The sequence below is a fragment of the Xenopus tropicalis genome, chromosome 2, assembly GCF_000004195.4.
Source record: "Xenopus tropicalis strain Nigerian chromosome 2, UCB_Xtro_10.0, whole genome shotgun sequence".
In the NCBI taxonomy this organism is placed as follows: Eukaryota; Metazoa; Chordata; class Amphibia; order Anura; family Pipidae; genus Xenopus; species Xenopus tropicalis.
The window spans coordinates 93501737-93517092 of NC_030678.2; the positions used below are offsets into that span (position 1 = coordinate 93501737).

The following is a 15356-nucleotide window of genomic DNA, read 5'->3' on the forward strand; positions in this document are numbered from 1 at the left end:
TGGCTGAACCTAATCCAAATCCTTAAAATCATGTGACTTTTCGTCATATAAACAGTTTAAAATTTGTAACCATGTGCTGCTCTTGCTGTTCTCGTTAATGCTTCCTTAGGTATTCGGCCTAATCTTTTATGAAGGATGTGGGGTTTTCCCCGTATCCCAAAATATAAAAGCATCAGACCATTGATCCACCTCCACCAAAAAATAAAAAATGTCATTCTGGTGGTGTTCTAATATTCACCTAACCTACAATAATTCCTCTGTTTGCAGTTGTTAAAGGTTCTTCTAGCCCAGTGATCCCCAACCAGTGGCTCAAGAACAACATGTTGCTCACTGCCCCCATTGATGTAACTCTGTGTCCTCAAAGTTGGTTCTTTTTTTTAAATCTCTGGCTTGGGGGCAAGTTTTGGAAGCACAGAAACACAGTTTTACTCCAAGAAGAGCCTCCTGCAGCCCAGCAGTTTTAACACCCCCAAAGAACTTTTTTCATGCTTTTTTTTGTGGCTCCCCAAAGCTTTTTACATCGGAGTGTGGCTCACGAGTAAAAAAACAAGTTGTCTAGAATCTAGACAGATAATACATTGTTCCAGAAAACCAGTGATCCAGAGTTAAATGGTGGCAACATTTGTACATTAACTGTAGCTGCTCCGTAAACAGAAAATAACTTTGACAAGAAACTTGGGATGTAGATTTCTTGTCATTAGAGTTATCCTACTGAGAAAATGGGATTTCAGAAGGCATTTTATGATACTTTTGATCATAAAGGATTTATGAATTATTATTTATGAATGCATGTGCAATGAAAACATCTAGGTCAGACACTAAATTGAATGCAAATAAAAGGGGTCAAGAGTAAAGCGACACAGTGAACTGTGTATGAATTTAACATAGATGCAGAACAGTGGAAACCTGACCATGTTTATAATTATTTAAAAAAATATTACATATATATATATATATTTATATATACTATATATACATACATACATACATATATATACATACATATATACAAAATACAGAGTGAAGAGCACACCAAAATTAAATAGCGATACCTGGGTACCCGAGCAGCAAAATTGAAATACAAATAAAAAGTGTCGGCACTCACAGGATTCTCACGATAGTATTCATGGACGAAAAGTCGTAGGTAGATGCAATAAGGTGAGGTTTTTATTGATCCAACGTTTCAGTTCTTTACTAGAACCTTCGTCTGGGAAGCAAATGTGTATACAAAACACAGTTTAAATGCAGTCTTTGGCGCCAAACGTGTTGCCAGGCAACCATACAGTAAACAGACAGACTCAGAGTGGTGAAACAAAGTAAAAAAGAATAAAGGAAATTTATTTACAAACCTATGCGTGGTGTCATTATTGTGCCCGAAGTCCCACATATTTGTCTTAGCGTTTGCTGTTTATAGTGCGCCCGTGTGTGCGAGTGTATCCTGCAGACAGACCTGTCCATCAAGCGGAGGCGCCACCCACGTAACCCCCTCAGTGTGCTCCTTAGCAACAGCGCGTTTGCCACTGTGCGTATTATCCCTGTGCAGGGAGCCCTTCATGGCACATGTCTTGTGCCGATTCAGGATAAACCCCTTCTCCTGCCGGTGCAGTATGGAACGATAGGTGCTGGCGGCATCGGTCAGGCATCGCTGGTTTTACCCAGGGACGTCGGCCAGCCGCACAAGCACCATGGAGGGGTATCCGTGAGGGTCTGTTAGTAGCACATAGTGGGGCACATATGGAGTATAACGGGAGTGGGTACGCACACGCCCCCCGCGGGGCTGCCCTGCATAAATAAATGCTCGCCACAGACTGTCACATAGGAAATAGTGTTCGTCTTTGCGCAGGCAACACAACAGGTTGTACAGCAGGTCTGGTTGGGGTACGCCTGCTGCCCCTTCAATGCGGAGCGAGTTAGGGTACACCTGCTACCCTTCTCTCCGTCACCAAGGCGGGTGTAATTGGCAAGGGTGATAAACTGGCAAATGAGCACCAAAGGCAGGGAGGTTTGGAAGAGGAACTTGATACTTTGTATACTTGTATATATGTATATATTCTTTCCCCTATACTCTCCCTGCTTTCTCTTCCAAACCTCCCTGCCTTTGGTGCTCATTTGCCAGTTTATCACCCTTGCCAATTACACCCGCCTTGGTGACGGAGACAAGGGTAGCAGGTGTACCCTAACTCGCTCCGCATTGAAGGGGCAGCAGGCGTACCCCAACCAGACCTGCTGTACAACCCGTTGTGTTGCCTGCGCAAAGACGAACACTATTTCCTATGTGACAGTCCGTGGCGAGCATTTATTTATGCAGGGCAGCCCCGCGGGGGGCGTGTGCCACGAAGGGCTCCCTGCACAGGGATAATACGCACAGTGGCAAACGCGCTGTTGCTAAGGAGCACACTGAGGGGGTTACGTGGGTGGCGCCTCCACTTGACGGACAGGTCTGTCTGCAGGATACACTCGCACACACGGGCGCACTATAAACAGCAAACGCTAAGACATATATGTGGGACTTCGGGCACAATAATGACACCACGCATAGGTTTATAAATAAATTTCCTTTATTCTTTTTTACTTTGTTTCACCACTCTGAGTCTGTCTGTTTACTGTATGGTTGCCTAGCAACACGCCGTTTGGCGCCAAAGACTGCATTTAAACTCTGTTTTGTATACACATTTGCTTCCCTGACGAAGGTTCTAGTAAAGAACCGAAGCGTTGGATCAATAAAAACCTCACCTTATTGCATCCAACTACGACTTTTCGTCCATGAATACTATCGTGAGAATCCTGTGAGTGCCGACACTTTTTATTTGTATACATACATTCGGCTACTTCAGTAGCCTTTTTCAAAGTGACTCACACAGCTAAACCAGTGTCTAATTAACATTCAGTGGTGGGAAAAGTGGGGAATGATATCAACACACGTCAATCATTGGGGAAAACATCAAAGTTGTGAATAAACAAAAGAATTTGCAAAAAAGTAAAAATAAAAGGGAATATATACACAGAAAATACGGCATATAACAACTATATACAGGAGATTCTGAAGCACTTGTGTCTCAGGAAAGTGCAACATTGTATGCTGTTAAATGTAACAAAACAGCTCAACTGGTGAAAAAAAACATCAGCTACATCATCATAGATTTGTTGCAAAGTTAATTCAAGTACCTTAGAGTCACTGTTTTGTTACATTTAACAGTATACAATGTTGCGCTTTCCTGAGACACAAGTGCTTCAGAATCTCCTGTATATAGTTGTTATATGCCGTATTTTCTGTGTATATATTCCCTTTTATTTTTACTTTTTTGCAAATTCTTTTGTTTATTCACAACTTTGGTGTTTTCCCCAATGATTGACGTGTGTTGATATCATTCCCCACTTTTCCCGCCCCTGAATGTTAATTAGACACTGGTTTAGCTGTGTGAGTCACTTTGAAAAAGGCTACTGAAGCAGCCGAAACGTTAGTCTTCTCAATAAACACCAGATTAATTCTAAAAGTCCTGTGAGTGCGGATCTCTTCGCTGCTGTATCTAATTCTTCACTTGGACCTGCACCCAGGCTCTTGTGACTCAATTGACGTGAGTGCCGGCTCTCTCCTGATGCATATATATATTATATTTTTGCACATAAGTCCTGTGAGTGCGGATTCCTCGTTGGATGATTTTGGTCTAAATAATTCTTAAGGACTGCACCCAGGCAGCTTAGTTAACTTTATTGTGAGTGCAGACTTTTTATATTTATATATTTAATTATGCCAAAGAAGAGAAAAAGAAGAGAAAAAAAATATCAACCTACGGCAGCTAAACAAAGAATATCCAAGCATTGAAGACCATTTCTCTTTTTTCTTAGTTTTCATTAGGTACCCTGATTTTTTATGGCGGCATATGGATATAATATGTACATTTAGATATATTAATGAAGTGAAAATGCAAAGGATCTGTTTCCAACACAGTTTTTACTAACATTTATTTGATTTGCCATAAAATTAGCAGCAGTGAGTCACAGCAGTATCAATGTCAAATACTTCCTTTTAACACAAAAGGAAATGTACAGGAGGAACTTTACAAGTCACACTTAGAATACAACACTAAATTTGTTATTGCTGTATTGTAAGAAAGCACAATACTTCCAAAACCCTTAGCATCATTCTAAGGTTAAATATAATGTATGTCCACGTTCTCAGTGTAATACTTTTCAATCACTCAACACTCAATTTCTCTAAAACGTTTAACAATTACTATTACAGAATAGTACAAATACTATTACAGAACCACCAAGAGGTGGTTAGGCTCTCTTGCATAAAATGAGATTAGATTTTAATTATCCTTTAAAAAATTGTTTTGTTTTTATCAAATATTATGTGGCACTGGAAAATTATTTTTTTCAGGTTATCATATCACATGAAAAATCAGAGGGACATCTAAAAAATTAGTTACTAGGCTATATTGATTGTGTTTAAATTAAATAAAACCAGAGTAGCCCTCCTACTTGGGTCCCTGGTTTGGTCTGCCAACCTTACATTATATGTCTACAGAGAATATTAGATCTCATTTATCAACATAGGAGTTTAGCTGTAGTTAGCAATAGCTACCAACCAACAACTGGTTTTGATACAAGTTAAAATCAAAGCAAAGATCTGAGTAGCCGCTAAGGGTAACAGCATTAATTATGTTTCTGTTTATGATTTTGTTGTAACCAGTCACATGCATTGTCTTGCAAGTGTGTTCACATTAGAAGCAATGTTCTTTGAATTCATATAAAGCAAATATACTTGATAACAGCGGTCAGTCAAAGCAATGTATTGAAATGCTTCATTGCCAATAAGCTGTTACACATAAAAAAATGTATTTGTATGTTTATGGGTACGAGTATAGAGTGGTGTTTGGTCCAATCTAGTACCACATTATATATCTATAAGTATATTTCTTGCACTTCTGTGCTCTGGTGTCATAACATGCATATAAGCAAATTAAGTCTACAAATAAGAAGAAGCATCGCTTCTGTGATAACCATAGTGAGATACCAGTGAATATACAGTCCAATTTCTAGAATGCACTAAATAACTGCAGTTTTTTTCATAAAAGGTGGATGCCTCACCAGAAGTTAAATATTCTTTAGAGAAAAACTTACAAAAGTCTAGAATTTTTCCTTATGATCACAAAAGTTTGGCAAAACTGGCTTCGAATTCTAGCAGCAACAAAATATTGAAGGGGGATATATACCCCAAACAGAAGAATTCCTTTATGCACATTTCAATTTATATAAAATTTCTAACTTTAGTGGCATCTGAGATATAAACAGATTTAGACTACTAACAAGCTTTTAGCTCAACATATTTTAGAACCACTGTGTCAATGACCCAAAGGTTAATGGACTGTACAGAAAAGAAGATAGGAAACCCCCCTCCCCCAGTCAGCATACCCTCTCTAATTTTCTCTCCTAGTCAAGAATTAATTTCTGGCAGCATTTTAAATGTGAGTATGATTAAACTATAGCCTATAATTCATTAAACACTATTGGTAATTCATAAAATTACATAAAAAGGCTCAATAAAATCATATATTATACTCCAGGCAGGGATCAGTGGCTATTTGAGCAGCACACATGCTGTCTCAGATTATTGGGTCATATAATTTCACTTGCCAAATATTTTTAGACACTTTTTAAATAACAGTACTTTTCAACTGCTATTCCCCAAGATCCTAATAAAGCTTTTATGCAAAATTTTAATCCATATAAATGATATGATATACCCAGCATCCATCCTTTGGTGTATCATTTAATGTGGTTAATAACAAATAATAATAAAAGTTCTAAAAGGCTGTATTTCAAAGATAAATACGTTGAGCTATTGGTTGAAGCAGCAAGTTTACTTGGCTGATGTCCCTGGTGAGGTGTTGGTTTTCCATCTCTTAGGGATAACAACTTTGTGCACAGTTATGTGCTCTTGAGCACACTATTATCATTTTTAGTAAACTCTATAGTTAACCGACTATGCTGGTAGTTCATAATCAGGTTAGCCTATCATTAGCAGTCTATAACTGTCGATATCTCAGAAAACAATAATAAGAAAATTACCTTCAGCTGCAGAGAAACACTGCACTCTACATTTGCATTAATTTAGCATTTCGATTTAGGCTAATGCCAGACGAGGCGTAGGGCGGATATTTTTGGCAAGCGGAAAAGCGCTTGCTGAAAATACCACCCTACGCCTCCTACATGTGCCTGCGCCCAAATGAATGGAATAAGCTCGGGTTACACATGTAGCCGAAATACGCATAAAAATGCAAGACTTTCAAACTCTTGCGTTTTTATGCGTATTTTCGCTACATGTGCCTGCACCCGAGCGTATTCCATTCATTCGGGTGCAGGCACAAGTAGGAGGCTTAGGGTGGAATTTTCGGTAAGCGTTTTTCCGCTTGCTGAAAATATCCGCCCTACACCTTGGCATTGCCTTAGATCCACTTTAACACAATTCAGGCAATCAAACAGGTTAACATGTCCAAGCTGTTTTAGCAATAAAACACTGCAGGCAAATGTCTTCCTTCCTCAGATAGATCTGTGTGTCCCAGTGCTACCTCAGTCTTCCGATCCATTAGATGTAGGCTTAGTGAATGGGAATTCTGCATTGGTTAAGGGTTTGGCTACAGGCTAACCATCAGGTGTATACAGTTTGATAAGATGCTGAAGTTCTGTAGGATAACCACTCACAGGACATCGTTGGTGAGTCTTCACATAGTAATAAGCACAGCGGTAACAGAACACATAGCCTGAGGTGCCCAGTGCTGTATCATTTACCCGCACTTTTCGGCAAAGTGGGCACACTGTCCTTAACTTGGGTAGCAGTGGAGAATAGGTTTCTAGATCAAAATGGATTGGGGGAGGAGGCACAGGCAAGTTACTCAAGGATTTTAGGGTCTCCTGATTTTCTGCTGAATACCACCAATCTAGAAACTGTAGGAAAAAAACCCCAAGTGATAAGCTGGAGGACACGGATAGGGCAACAGCACCAAGAGCTTTCTTCAGGATATCCCTTATGCGATGGCTGATGCTGTAAGAGATAAAGTCTCTGATTATAATCGTACAATTTCATATATACCACTTGCCACCCAGGCACACACTAGACCACACTTTAGGCATTACACAGAAAGTATTTTTTTAAACGGATCAATAAATCAAAAAACTAATTAATGGGAATATTTCTTTTCATAACAGCACTAAACATGATTTGTTCAAAGCCGTAGTTGGAACTATTAATTCTGCTTTGTGTCAGAACAGCATCTGAGTCCTGACCACTTGAACAAAAATATCCACAAGCAAAATCTTCAGGCTCAAAGGATCAAAATATTTTCTGTATTAGGTAAACTCATCATAGCACTGTATGTGATTTCTTTTTTTTTTACCGCTTTGGTGCTCTGTGGTAGTCAAATAACTTATTTTTCCTAAAAAAAAAAATCACATGTAATACTGTGGGGCGGGCATGCTATGTCAGATGAGAGCCGCCAAGCTGCGAGCAGCGGCGGCGCTGCCAGCATTGGATGATCTGACATGCGAGCTGCGTGTCATCCAATGCTGCGTGTCAGCATTGGATGATCTGACATGCGAGCTGCGTGCTGCCAGCATCATCCGATGCTGGCAGCGCCGCCGCTGCTCGCAGCTCGGCGGCTCTCATCTGACATATCATGCCGGCCCCACAGCATTACATGTGATTTTTTTTGGGGGAAAAATAAGCTATTTGTAAGTAAATGGAAACGAATTACAAAAATATTTATGTCTGACAATAGCAAATGCTAACTATGTCAGAAAAGGATTCTTATGAAATGTACAAGGAAACATTCCTGTGCATTACCTCATTTGATGTCGCTAGATTTTTTTTATTACATTTTCCTTTCTTCTGATTGAATAGCAACAGCCGGCAAAGGCCATCATTTTGACAATCACACAGCTCCCCAAAAGAACCACAGAGGTGAAAATATTCTGACATACCACAGGCTTAAAACTTAATTTTAACATAAACTTCCTCTTTAACTCTTTTGAATACTCCCTGCCCTCTGCAAAATAGCCGCCTCTCCTCTTACATCCCCTGTTCATGCCAACTAACAGCAGACTATTACATTTTTCAGACAGCTTGTTTCAAACCAAGTCTGCCACTACCTATTGTGCCCTGCAAATCCTGTCCATACAAGGATAATAGAGGCCTACTGACTGAAAATATACTCTCAGTTTCCTCTCTCCTTCTCACTTCAATTCTAATTCAATGCTTTATTTTTTTTCTAATTTTATTTTTCCCATCTACCCTTCTATTACATGTCCATGGCCTATAACGGAATACTTTTTCTTGTGTCCAACTCCCGCATACACTCTACATGGGGGGGTCATTTCACCAAACTCTAAGGGGCACATTTACTAATCCATGAACGTCCGAAAAGCGCTCGAATGAGTTTTTTTTCGTAATGATCGGTATTTTGTGACTTTTTCGTAAATTGTCGCAACTTTTTTGTAGCCGTTACGACTTTTTCGTAAATTGTCGCGACTTTTTCGTAGCCGTTGCGCCGAGTATGAAAGTTTCGGATTCATTCAAGCTTCAGTATCGTGACTTTCCTTGGGCCAGGTTGGAGCTGCAGAGTGCCATTGAGTCCTATGGTAGGCTTCCAAAATCATGCAAAGTCTGAAAGTTTTGCCCGCCGTTTACGAGCGCTCAATACGAAAAAGTCGCGACAATATACGAGCAAATCATAACGGCTACGAAAAAGTTGCGACAATTCGCGCAAGTCGTAACAGCTACGAAAAAGTTGTGACAATTTACGAAAAAGTCGTAACAGCGGCATAAAAAAATCGCAAAAAATACGAAAAAGTCGCAAAATGTTCGTTTCCAATCTGAATTTTTCCCATTCGGATTCGTGGATTAGTAAATGTGCCCCTATGAATACCCGATATTGGCACTGCAGTTGAGCTTTCCTGTCCAGTAACAGAACTGTGCATTTTTTGTAAGTAGTTTAGAAACAACTTTAGTCCATGACAAAATCTAGAAAATTGTTGATAACCAATGGCATTAATACTGGTCTAGGAGATATTCCAGAAGGAAAAAAGCATCCAATTTACTTTAAATAAATGCAGCTGCTGGGTTTCACTTACTGAATTTTAATAAATTGAAATCAGTGCAGCTCTTCTAACTCAATTTTCTAGAAGTATCCATAATTTTTATCATGTTCTGGTAACCTTAATCTAGTAAGCTTGGTGTATATTGAAAATATATAGTGTCTCTTACCCCTTGACCAAAACTCACCTCACCGCATTAGATACAGTGTTTGTCATCTCTTGTTGTTTCTCCATGGCACGCAGGTCTTCCATAGTTAATCGATTTAGCTGCACCCCAGCTAACCCAAGCAGTGGAGAGTGATGCTTTCCATTCCCGAGGATATACTTCAGCTGGTAAAAGAGAAACCAAGCTTCCCAGCCTAGTTTCACAAAGGGGTAGGATGCCAGGATAGCTTTGTAGCATCTTTTGTGAAATGAGGTTGGATTTTGTATGGAATAATCTTCCTCCTCTCGTAACCTGCTCACTAGTTTCTCTAGTTTAATCCGCAAATAAGGTACAAGCACAAGCAGCAGCAGGGACTTCCAGTATTCTTTTCTTGGCAGGTTTTGTTGCCCCCCTTTCCTCCCCAATGTCACACGTTTTAGTCCATAAAAGTTCTCAGAGAAAGAGGCGCTGGCCCATGACAAAGAGTGCTGTTGCAGAAGCCAATCCAGCAAGGTGTAAAGTTCATCAAACCACCTCCACAAAGTGCCATAGCGAGCAGGATTAGACTCCGCAAGGACCTGTCAGATAAATATATCAATATAAAAGAGGAGATATGCTCTAAATCAGACATTAGCATATAATTTATACATATAACTAAAAGGGGTAGTACATCTTTTTGGCAAAGTCCTACCAAAGTGGTATTTAAATTACAGTGAAGCACTTAACAAATTCCTTTGGTAATGCGTTTATGCAGGGATGGCCACCAGTGATAGATGGTGTCAAAGTAGAGTTAGGGTGGGACTTTTGAAATAACAAAGAGAAATGGAATGTGATAAACAAAAAGAAAATGTTTTAGGGCAGTGCTGTCCAACTTCTGTGGCACCAAGGGCCGGAATTTTTCTTGCCTACATGGTGGAGGGCCGATAATGGAAGCCAGTTTTGACCACTCCCCTTTTTTAAACCACACCCACTTCAAACTACACCCATGCTATCACAAGAGCTTTTAAGACCATCCCCACATTAATGGTGGCAACACAGCAAAAACCCAATGGTTGGTGCTCACTGAAGGGATATCACCCTTCATTTATATATGAAAGAATTATATTATGTCATACACTTAAATCGATATGCCTCCTCCCTTTCTGTGGATAGCACAGCAACCCCCCAGCATATAATTACACCCCTTGGGGACCATATAATGGCTATTTCCAAATGCCAAACTCCAGGAACAAACCGCTGCCAGGTTCACCTTCCACAGGCAGCATAGGGCAGGGAGAGTATGGCACACACAGGCAGCATAGGGAAGGCAGAGTATGGCACACACAGGCAGCATAGGGGAGGCATAGAGCAGGCAGAGTACTGCTTGCCCTACCCCTCCTGTGTGTGCCATACTATGCTTGCCCTCCCCTGCCTATGTGTGCCATACTATGCTTGCCCTCCCCTTCCTATGTGTGCCATACTATGCTTGCCCTCCCCTGCCTATGTGTGCCATACTATGCTTGCCCTCCCCTTCCTATGTGTGCCATACTATGCTTGCCCTCCCCTGCCTATGTGTGCCATACTATGCCTGCCCCCCCGCCTATGTGTGCCATACTATTCCTGCCCACCCCTGCCTATGTGTGCCATACTATTCCTGCCCTCCCCTGCCTATGTGTGCCATACTATTCCTGCCCACCCCTGCCTATGTGTGCCATACTATTCCTGCCCTCCCCTGCCTATGTGTGCCATACTATTCCTGCCCACCCCTGCCTATGTGTGCCATACTATGCCTGCCCTATTGCACACACAGGCAGCATACAGTGACACAATGCTGGATGTGTCAGAGGGAATGTCTGAGGTGTGAACAGGGGAACAATGGGGGTGATTACAGCCAGAGCCTGAGGTGTGAACACTGCAGGGGGAAAACAATGAAGGCATTAAAAGGTGTGAACAGTACAGGGGATTACATGATTAAACAATACTGGGGGATTACAGCCTGAATCTGAGGTGTGAGCAATGCAGGGGGGCAGTTAATCTCAGTACTGATACCATTTAAAGGTAATACACAAAGGTAAGCCATCAAAGCAGTCAGACAGGTGGGGGGCCACACAGAGGGGGGCCGCCAGTTGGACAGCCCTGTTTTAGGGGAATGGCATATTGGGTATTTTGTCACCTGGTCACAAGCAGCAAATCATGTGGGTCACAAAACACCCAGTGTGTTTTTTTTTTTTTCTTAAAGTAGAAGTGAGTCGTTAGAAATGCTCTTATAAAAAGAAGATTACTGCCAAGAGTGAATCAGCTGTCTAAGAACATATAGGTACCTATATTGCAGGGATACTATTACCACCAATTTTTTTTACCCACATCCGAATAGAAATATGTGAATTAGTGTAGCTTTCTTCTTGTTACTCGTGTTTGCACTTCCTTCTTTATCTAAGAAAATTCTAGATAAACAATTATAGCACCTTTCTCAAAAAACAGAGAGCAAGGTCCATTGTTTCTCAAAGGCTGCAGAGGCAGCTGAAACGTTAGATGTGGATTGAATAAACACCTTTTATTTCACCTAAGACCTGTGAGTGTGGGACATCTTCACTTGCTATTATTCCTAAATTCATTGGGACTGCACCCAGGCATCGCTACTCTTTCAGTGACGTGATTGCCTGTCTACAAGCCAAATATATATATATATATACACAAATATAGTTTGAGTGTGTAGATGAAAAGCGTTAGGTATGAATGAGGGTATTAGGTAAAAAAAAATGTGTAATGGTTAAATAAACAATTCAGAAACTTTAGAATGAGTTGAGAAAAAGCTGAATTAAAAGATGGGGAGAAATATCCACTAAAGCATTAATGCTGTTTTTTATACCTAAACATTCTTGTTCTTTTGTATTCTGTCAAATGTGACTCCCCAAATAAGGGACTTGACATTTACTATATTCAAGTAGGGATCTTATCTGGAGAGTTGTATTATACTTTTACTCTCTCCTGTATATTGTCACATGACTGTGTACTTTAGTTAATATTTGTAATTATGCATGTATCTGTATTTTTAAGCCATTTGTAAGGTCTGAGGCAAGTTAAGTGTTATTCCCTATTGACTTCCAGACTATGCAATTAGAAGCTCAGTGTACTGGCACCCCTTTAGACTGCAAATTAATTGATTGTGTTCTCTGTTGAACGGAAGCTTTGTTTCAGTGAACCATTTTATACAAAGAAGCAAAGCACATTTAAATGCCACTGCTAGCCTAATGCTAATTTTATCCTTTTTAACATGAACCCCATGTTGTACAATATAGTGATTCACTGCATGCTGCTAGGCATCTGGATTTAAAGTTGACTATATCCCTGCTGATGCCTAGATTTAATGGTACGGTGTTAAATGAGGTGTTAAATATGTAAATATTTTATTTGCTCTGTTAATATTTAATTATCTACTCAGATGTGGTTTTACACATATAAACCTCTACATTTCTTACCATAAGGATATTAATACTGGGTGGTAACTTTATTATATGGTTGTCACTAGGGATGCACTGAATCCAATATTTTGGTATTTAGCCAAACCCCGAGTCGTTCGTGAAACATTTGGCTGAATACCAAACTGAATCTGAATTCGGATTTGCAAATGAAAATTAGGCTATGAAAGATTCCTGTTAAATCTTGGCAGAATACCAAACTGAATCCTGGATATGGTGCATCCCTAGTTTTCATTTAATTATTTTATTATGCATTTTACATTATTGCTAACTACATTGAAGTCCTCACTTTTTCTAGCAGTAATATAAAAGATATTTTTTGCACAGTTAATTACAATATAAATTGTGCAAAAAAGATCTTACAATCTATTTGAGGTGTTCCTGACTCTTTTCTTCTTTAGTTTACACTACTAGCAGGCTCACAAAAGGGTTGTGTGGGACAGCCATTTACAGGCAGCTAAAATGGCATTGAATAGCCAGATAAAAAAATCCACTATTGCAGGTTTACATAATAAACATTTTTTTAAACAATATAAAGAAAAAAATAAAGCCGGAAAATTGACAATATAAACAATCACAACTATACAGCAACGAAGCTGCAGGAAAAACACAAAGCTGTAAAATCAGACAAAACAAATATGAAATACTTAATTTACTTAAATGTGTAGTTAAAAAGCAATGTAACAATAGAGATTAGTGTTTCCAGTCTGCACTCACCTTCACAATATGGTGCAAAGCAGGCCTCACAGCTGCCATCAAACTCTCCTGAGCCACCACCTCAAAAATACTGGGCCGGTCATCAGACAGCGAAGTGGTGGTAATATGGGCCCCCCGCTCTGCCATTATGGAGGTTTAGTTCCGCTGCCAATATGAAAACTATTGCTGACTGCACCTTTAACCTTTTCCAGAATGTACCTGTTTAATCCAAGAAGACCACAATGTACAGTTACAATGCATTTGGGAAAAGAGGGAATTAGCATTCTTTACACCAGTGATCCCCAACCAGTGGCTCGGGGGCAACATGTTGCTCACCAACCCAGTGCTCCCAAACCAGGTAGTTATTTTTGAATTGCTGACTTGGGGGCAAGTTTTGGTTGAATAAAAACAAGATTTACTACCAAATAAAGCCCCCTGTAAGCTGATAGTGTGCACAGAGGCTACCTAATAGCCAATCTTAGCCCTTATTTGGCACCTCCATTAACTTTTATGTGTTGCTCCCCAAGCTTTTTTACATTTGACTGTGGCTCACGCGTAAGAAAGGTTGGGGATCCCTGCTTTACACAATAGACCAAGTGGAGCTGCATAACGTATGTCAAGCTTTGTGCTTACAAATACAATGTATGTACTTTGACATATATAAACTTAATGCACACTTCGGCAGGTATATAGCAAATATCGAGCAAACCAAAACAACCGAGCGGAGGAGTTCTAGGTTATCTATACCTGTCCCCCACGGCAGGCGATAAAGCAGTAACCGGGCCAAAGCTTGGAGGCCCCTACCATATATCTCTGTGCTCTACAAGAACCTGCATTACTGAGGTGAAAGATCGTATGTGCACACGTGTGCCCGTGCATGCGTTCCAGAGCCCTGCAGCGCACCCTTCTCTTATTGAGCAAACACTGGGAATTGTGCCCCGACCAAAACAATTACCATCTTGTGTGTATGAGAGATTCTGCTCAGTCCGGAGTACTTAATGTTCGAAACCGTCCCGTGGATCAGCCTCTAATAAATCCAATCCCCGCAACGCCAATCACAACATCGCATTCTCAACCTCGCAATTTCACAACCTGGAACGCAAAGTGACAGCAGGGATCACATCTTATTCCGGTTGTTGAGACGCCTTTCGCATTTCCGGTGTATGGAACGCAGATGGTAGTAGCTGTGTGTGAGAGCTGTGCTAGATTTCCGGGGCAGCGACCCGCACAGCGCCTTCTCCTCTCCCTGGGTTTCTCTTCATTCGGACATTTATCTCTCTCGTTCCTAAGCAAGTCTGTATTTTTCTGTACGTTATCGGTAAGTCGAAGCAATAAATCGGTGCTTGCCTTATCTAATAGAATAGCGGTAGAGATAGGGATGGGCAGGGCGCAGGGAGCCGCCTGGCTGCTGTAGGGTGCCTGCTTCGTGAGAATTCTTGTGTTGGGAGGTATGGTTATCGCAGGCATTTACTGCACACATAGAAGGTTGTTAATTCCAGGAGATCCATGAACACGTTTTGATTTCTATAAGCCACGATTTAATTAGCCTAAGTGATCACACGAAGATGATAATGACAATTCCTTGTCATAAAGCAAAATGACGCCTGATTTAATGTGTAAATAAAACAATAAAAGGCCATGTTTTTATCAAAGTCCTTTATTTCTCCATGGCCTTGACAGATCACACAAAATCACTTAAGTCAGACAGTTAAAAAATGCAAGGTTTATGTCAAGTTGCTTGGAATTGTAACTTTAGAATGACCACCTACGTTGCTGTCCGCTTCCCCTTAATGTCACCTACACTCAAGTGAGCATTGTTTGCTTCAGGATTCCCAAATAAAATGTCTTAGTTGTCATTAAGGAGGTGCCAAGTCCACTCTGGCAGAGCCAGATCACACCAAGCCTTCAATAACTTTGGTGGTGGCTTAGTTGATTTGCCTCCTGTGCCAAGCCTGTGCTCC

The 15356-nt window shown here is 40.5% G+C and overlaps 2 protein-coding genes across 4 annotated transcripts in view; one reads left to right on the forward strand and one right to left on the reverse strand.

Annotated features, from left to right (window-relative positions):
- Window positions 1-3933: 3933 nt before the first annotated feature.
- On the reverse strand, window positions 3934-14491 carry pex12 (peroxisomal biogenesis factor 12). Of its 2 annotated transcripts, none has more exons than XM_002933819.4 (4): window positions 14351-14491; window positions 13417-13614; window positions 9284-9819; window positions 3934-7048 (listed from the first exon to the last, which is right to left on the reverse strand). In XM_002933819.4, the coding sequence occupies exons 2-4, from the start codon at window positions 13540-13542 to the stop codon at window positions 6649-6651; spliced, it is 1062 nt and encodes a 353-aa protein (XP_002933865.1). In that variant the 5' UTR covers window positions 13543-13614; window positions 14351-14491; the 3' UTR covers window positions 3934-6648. The 2 variants fall into 2 exon arrangements, with proteins under 2 accessions (XP_002933865.1, XP_004911685.1); XM_004911628.4 differs by lacking the exon at window positions 14351-14491 and adding an exon at window positions 14143-14337.
- A 28-nt stretch (window positions 14492-14519) lies between these two features.
- ap2b1 (adaptor related protein complex 2 subunit beta 1) overlaps window positions 14520-15356 on the forward strand; it is a 53390-nt gene continuing 52553 nt past the window's right edge. Inside the window, 1 exon segment of one of the 2 annotated variants that reach the window (NM_203875.1) lies at window positions 14520-14713. The gene's annotated coding sequence lies outside the window, so the exon portion shown is untranslated. 2 annotated transcript variants of the gene reach the window in all.

Excerpts from the sequence above, each read along its gene's own strand:
- pex12 (XM_002933819.4), bottom strand. The coding sequence starts at position 13,542 with ATGGCAGAGCGGGGGGCCCATATTACCACCACTTCGCTGTCTGATGAC. Across the intron at positions 9,820-13,416 it reads CTTTGCACCATATTGTGAAG|GTCCTTGCGGAGTCTAATCC; the intron begins GTGAGTGCAGAC and ends TTTATCTGACAG. Across the intron at positions 7,049-9,283 it reads ACTGTATCTAATGCGGTGAG|CATCAGCCATCGCATAAGGG; the intron begins GTGAGTTTTGGT and ends TATCTCTTACAG.